At 35.0% G+C, this 5,986-nt stretch overlaps 1 protein-coding gene across 1 annotated transcript; it reads right to left on the bottom strand.

The window, feature by feature from the left end:
- Positions 1 to 988: 988 nt before the first annotated feature.
- LOC115964234 (protein NEN1-like) lies at positions 989 to 5,986 on the bottom strand. The gene is made up of 6 exons (XM_031083591.1): positions 5,470 to 5,986; positions 4,752 to 4,909; positions 3,802 to 3,848; positions 3,614 to 3,677; positions 2,102 to 2,814; positions 989 to 1,473 (listed from the first exon to the last, which is right to left on the bottom strand). Exons 1-6 carry the CDS (start codon positions 5,753 to 5,755, stop codon positions 1,245 to 1,247), a joined length of 1,497 nt encoding a protein of 498 aa, XP_030939451.1. The 5' UTR covers positions 5,756 to 5,986; the 3' UTR covers positions 989 to 1,244.

Here is a 5,986-nt window from a genome sequence, read left to right as displayed (position 1 = left end):
GAAGCTTCAGTTTCTATTTCAACATCACTTGAAAATTCCAAGAACAAGCAATCCTCATCTTTTCCCTCCAATGGGGTTGGTATCCAACCCCCTTCTCATCCATGAAAATTCTCAGTCTAAACTGCGGTGGGCTTGGGATCCCAGAGGCAGTTCAAGAACTCTGCTGGTCGGTGAGAGAAAGAGGTCCCTTAGTTTTGTTTCTCTGTGAAGCTCAACTTGATATTCATGGTTTTGTAAATTTGAAGAAGAAATTGGGTTTGACACAAGGCATTGAAGTCCCGCGTAAATGAGTCTAGTCTTTGATCCCTCCTGGACCGAATCATGTAATCACTTGTTATGAGAATGTTCTTAGCAAAAGCCGTTTGGCTCAAGTCTTCATTTTGGAACACATTCAGATCGACTATATTTGATTTATGGAAGTCATAGATTCTCCCCCTCAAGAATTATTGCTGAATTAGTGGATCTTTCAAACTCAAATAGGATTTGTTTCATTGTAAGTGGCTTGGATTCATGAGGAAAAAAACAGTAGGAATAGAGGTAGGTCACAGTTGTGTTGTTTAACAAAATTAACCTTAAGTAGATAAAATGATACTTTTCAAATCACATGTAATTAAATTTGATGTTTAAGATAATCTTATACTAACTTAATTAGTTACTAAATAATTATTAATGACCATCATGGATAACATTTTTATAATAATTTCTTTATGTGATTCATTTATTTGTGTAGCATTAAAAAAGGCAAAAACTAACAACCCCCCCCCCCCCCCCCCCCCAAAAAAAAAAGAGAGAAATTTCAACTGTCACAGAACTTCAATATACCCTTATAATAGCTATGCAGCCTATTTAGATAATATCATAATATAAACTCATTAATCCATTACTGCAAACAAAAATTATATACGCACATGTTCTTTGCAGGAAGAGAATAGAAATAGATTCTGTGTATTTGAAATTGAAATACAGATCCTTCACAAAAATCTAAACGGGTTGAGAAACAATTTATAGTTGCTGCCTGTAACTTGGAAAAGCAAATCTGTTTATATTAATTTGTTGGCCACATATGACATAAAAATTCGAACAAATTTTGCATTTATATCTTACAATAAATCATCAGTATTAATGGTCCTTTCCATCCTAACATTAAAAACATTTTCTTTCTTTATGTTAGTCTACTTGGTCCAACATGACAAATTTACAGAGCAACTGGTCCTATTGAACAAATTAGAGATTGTCTTCTTTCATCAATTGGAATGGATAATCAATTTTTTTGCCACCAAACGAATGCCTGCATTCTGCTGATAGTCATATGGATCTATTGAAAAGAATGCATCCACAAAGGTACCAGGAGTGAACAAGGGATCAAGTTCTGCAGGATCATATTTACTGAACACAAGCTTCTGCATGCTGCCTGAATCTTTTTGATACATCTCTGTTCCGTATGGGTTATCTCCAGATATGGTATTTGGTATGCTGTTGTTACAAAACAATTACATATCTCATCAGGTGACTTCAATTATGGAGAACTTGATGACATTTACATTAATGCTTAATGCGCTTGCAAAACAAAAAAAAAAAAAAAAAAAAAAAAAAAAAAAAAAAAAAAAACCAATATTTTATGACTATAATTATATAATTCAAGCAGCAGTTGCAAGTTGAAACTGCTAAATCCCAAAATATCTTCATGCCTCAATTTCAAAGTAACCAATTAAGTAAAACATCTATATAAATGAATATGATTCAAACTCAATGAGGGGTTAAAAATATTAATAATGGTTTCACTTTCATCCATGAAAGAGAAATTAAAACAAACTTAACTAAAATCCGATTTATTAACAAGAATGTAGGACTGAGCATGCAAGATTTTTTAGGCTGTGATGTATTAATCAAGAAATATTTTTATGAAGAAAAGCATATCAGGACTCTCCTATTCCTACTATGGTAAAATTCAATGTGCAGGAAAAAGTCAAAAAACATCTTTTGGGCTGCAATCTAAACTTTCTTTAATACAGCTTAAATTGAGGCATTTCTTTTTTCCACTAATCACAATAGACAGAGAGAGAGAGAGAGAGAGAGAGCAAAATAATAGGAGCAAACTTACTGCAGCCTCACTGTAGGGTAGTTGACAAAGCCATTTTTCCTAATCACAACAGGCCTCCATTCAGAGTTGCTACCTGAATCCAAGGACAACTTCTGTGCAATACCATCACATGCATCGAGAACCTTACATAAACTCTGTGGGGCATTAGCCACAAAGTTCAACCGAGGCCGACCAGCATGATCAAGAAATTTTGTACTTATTCCAAACCGCACTTTCAAACGACTACAACTAAGCCGCAAAATGAAACCTTCATGCAATAATTGTATTCTTTGACTGCCACGAAAAAATGTAACAAAAGATGCGCTGATAGAAGAAACATTAACTTCATCAGGCTCTAAAAACCCTGCAGAGTCACTGCTACCATCGGAGACAGCAGCTGTGGAAGACATCTCGGAAGACTCTGTGGAAGACGTCTCATATGACTCCATTTCATTGCTAAGCTGGCCCATGTCAAAAGGATCCCGTTGAGCTGTATTAGGTTCAACCTCCTCTGCTGTGATGCGTGTCAGAAGAGATAAAATTGGATGTTTTTCCTCTGGCTCTTGATTTGTAGGAGATAGCATTGGATCATCATTTAACTTCGAACTTGATGGGGGAGTATTTATTTTTAGACTCACCCCCTCTGGAGTTGATTTTACATTACTACGACTTCTTGTCGTAGCATTTGGGGAAACCCAACTGTTTGCAGTGAATATATCTGGAAGGCTTGATTCCTGCATGTTCACAGATTTTTGTCAATATCAAACCTTATAAAACATGCATTTTTCTACCAGCCACTCTGCTCAGCCTCTGTCAAAGTCACCAGGAAGGACATAATATATGTCCATCCAATCAATCAGGGATGGACTGTCTGAGCTAAAAGTAAATGTCTAAAAGAGAAAACCTACTAATTGAAAATTCAAATAAACATATATACTAAAGGATTAAAGTAAGGTTATCGAAGAGTGCAAGGAACTCCACTAATTCTTCCTAGAGAGGCCTACTCATTTCAGGATTTATGTAGTCAAAATGTGTTCATAAGAGGGGCATGGATGGTTCAGAAGTTTAAAGAGCCAAAAGCAAGCTCGGAGAGAGAGAGAGAGAGAGAGAGAGAGAGGATATTTTGTAGCAATTTAGAACAAAATGGGAACCAAATTAACTCAACCAACAAATAAAGAATGGTCTGAGTTAACAATTGCAGTAAAGCACTGGCTGAAAACAGAATTAGCCATGAAGTGAAATAAATTAATAATGTACTCCTGCTGGACGCCATGTAGGATTGTTTACTGTCACCAAACTTGAGGAAAGCATGTCTAACTTCTAATGGCATGCAGTATTCAGATGAATAGTGTTCTCATAGTACAAGCAAATTTCCCAAGACATTTAAAATAGTGTCAAATCTTTATAGACAAACCAAACAAGTACTTTATTTATATAATTCATGAGAGATCTATTAAAAATTAAAATATTGATAGTAGTGGCATATCACTCATAGATAAGTACATTTTATAGCTTTCAGAATTATAAAATTACCAAGAACAAAACAGTTGCACAATACTTGACAACTTCAAGATTCATCCGAACATCATCCAAGCTCCTGAAGAATACATCACCGAAGAGATTAGCTTTGAAGAAAAAAATATTACCAGGCTAATATAGAGCGTCTCCTCTTAGGTTTGCACAATTACCTACTTATCAAAAAAAAAGGTTTGCACAATTACCTGTGTGTCTGCTGCCCAAGCCCAAAATAAGTTGCAAGAGTGGCCATCTAAAGTGAAAAATATGAGCATATCAATATTTCAAATTTTCCAATCAGTCAAAACCTATAGTACAACAACTACCCTCAAGCTTTCACATGACTTGAAAATCCATCTGATCGTGTATAAACAACAGTAATAAATGAACTAAGGAAACTCATATTAAGATGTTGATAAAGCTAAGGAAGCTGAGAGAAATGTTGGTATACACCACCCCAGGTGCACCAACTCCAAAGATATGAAATTGTCATCATATAAAGTCTCTGTCACACAAGAAATTAAATAAGGATAGCCTTAGATGCCTCTAATAATATAGTAACTGACAAGTTTTAAGGCTTTAATCCCAAATTTTTTGGGTTAGCTTTGAATCCTCAATAACAACAGATTTTTAAGGCCAACATGATAAAAAAATAATTACTGGGTCTTAAAACTGCATATTATAAGATGAAAAAGATTGGTGAGAATAATTATTTTCTTTTGTAAATAAAGGTTATTATCCTTAAGCCAATCAACAAGTTGATATCCAAATTTAAGCATCTTCCAAAACAACATAAAACCATAAAGAGGGGATAAATTATCAAATTTGGTAATCACCCCTTTGATGAAACATCATATAGCTCAAGACTATACAGATATATCATAAAGCTGAAAAACACACATCCAAAAATGCTTTCTAATTTTTAATTAAAAGAATTCCTTTTGCCACTAACCAATTTTGTCCTAATTGCTACACCTACTCTGTAGTTCTTTAATTCTTTAGATACTATAATAATTCCAAGAATTATATCCAAAATCTTTTTTTTTTTTTGCTTGTTTCTTGTGCTTAGAAAAATCTTTCAAGATTGAGAACTAATGCTAATATTTATAAGATGTTGCTTTTTCATCAATTTCATCAAGAAAAGAGAGATTGATACCTTCATGTCACCAGCTCTCCTTCCAAATTTCTGTGTCAACAATTGCAATGAATCAATAGCACCCTTAGGCTCAGGTGCGGGCTTACCAATCTCCGCAAATGCCTCTCTTATCCTTGCACAATCGAACCTTAGTATATTATGACCCGCCCAAATCCGTCCTATTCAAACAAACAAAAAATCATATTTAAAAAAATTAAAATAAAATATGCAACAAACAAAGAAAATTAAGAAGGCTAAAAGCACCATGTTTTTCTTCTTTTTCTAAAAAAGCAAACATATTTCAATCCGAAACTAACATTTTCACAACCCACAACCACATTAAAAATTAATTTTTTTTTTTTAAAATCATCCAAGTAAGCCTAATAAACTTCATGAGCATACTTGAGGCTAATTTAAAAACAAAACCAAAAACCAAAAAACAAAAAGAAAACGAGAGAAATCTTTTCTCCCTCTGTTTGGTTGATGAGAAAATGAGGGAAAGGAAAATAATTATATATATATAATATATACCCTAATTGAACTACTTTGAACTAGTTAAGTTATCGAAAGGACCCGATCCAACAAAAATCCTTTATAAATTTCTACAGTTTCCTCACATTTCTCATCAACCAAACAGAAACTTAGCTCCACCTCAGTCATTAAAACAAAATTAAAAGTAAAATTAGAGCACAAAATTTTCTGAGCAACCAAACAGAGAGCAACAGAGGAAGATAGAGACCGTGGAGGAGGTCGTAAACGTGATCGGAGATTTGGAGGAAGGTAGGGGCGGAAACGACGGCGTCGGGAGTGATACCATTGCAGCGTACGGACAAGGTGGAGATGAGAGAGAGATCGGCTGGTTTGACCAAGGTGGAGTAGCTCTGGAGCTCGACGAGCTTTCTAGGGCAAACCAGGATGGCTCCGAATTCCAACAAGGCGAACCGTTGGCCGGATCGGGTCGGCACCGTGGTCTCCACGTCGAAGAATGCGATTTCGGATCTTTCTTCTCCGCTACTCGAACTCATTGCTTTTTGTGTGTTTTGAATTTGTACTGATTTTCACAATTGTGTCTGTATGTATGTATGTATAGGATTCGATTTCAAGGAAGAGAGAAAGAGAGGGTTTTGTAAGTTTGTGAATGTTGAGAAAGAGTGTTGAGGAATCAAAAGAAATAGGCGCCAAGTCTTCTGTTCTTGAATCTTGTTGTATAAGAATTCTGTGGATTGGGTTGCTTCTTGTAGTGGTTTTCTTCTGAT

The sequence above is a fragment of the Quercus lobata genome, chromosome 10 (genome assembly GCF_001633185.2).
Source record: "Quercus lobata isolate SW786 chromosome 10, ValleyOak3.0 Primary Assembly, whole genome shotgun sequence".
NCBI classification, from domain to species: domain Eukaryota; kingdom Viridiplantae; phylum Streptophyta; class Magnoliopsida; order Fagales; family Fagaceae; genus Quercus; species Quercus lobata.
Note: the sequence above shows the minus strand (reverse complement) of the source record. Positions and strands in the feature narration are given on the sequence as shown.

What these genes read in the sequence shown, in the direction of transcription:
- LOC115964234 (XM_031083591.1), bottom strand. Translation starts at nt 5,755, where the DNA reads ATGAGTTCGAGTAGCGGAGAAGAAAGATCCGAAATCGCATTCTTCGAC. An exon ending in CGTTTACGACCTCCTCCACG is followed by an intron (nt 4,910 to 5,469) that starts GTCTCTATCTTC and finishes TTGTTTGAATAG; the next exon opens with GACGGATTTGGGCGGGTCAT. An exon ending in GTGCAACTGTTTTGTTCTTG is followed by an intron (nt 2,815 to 3,613) that starts GTAATTTTATAA and finishes GTGAACATGCAG; the next exon opens with GAATCAAGCCTTCCAGATAT.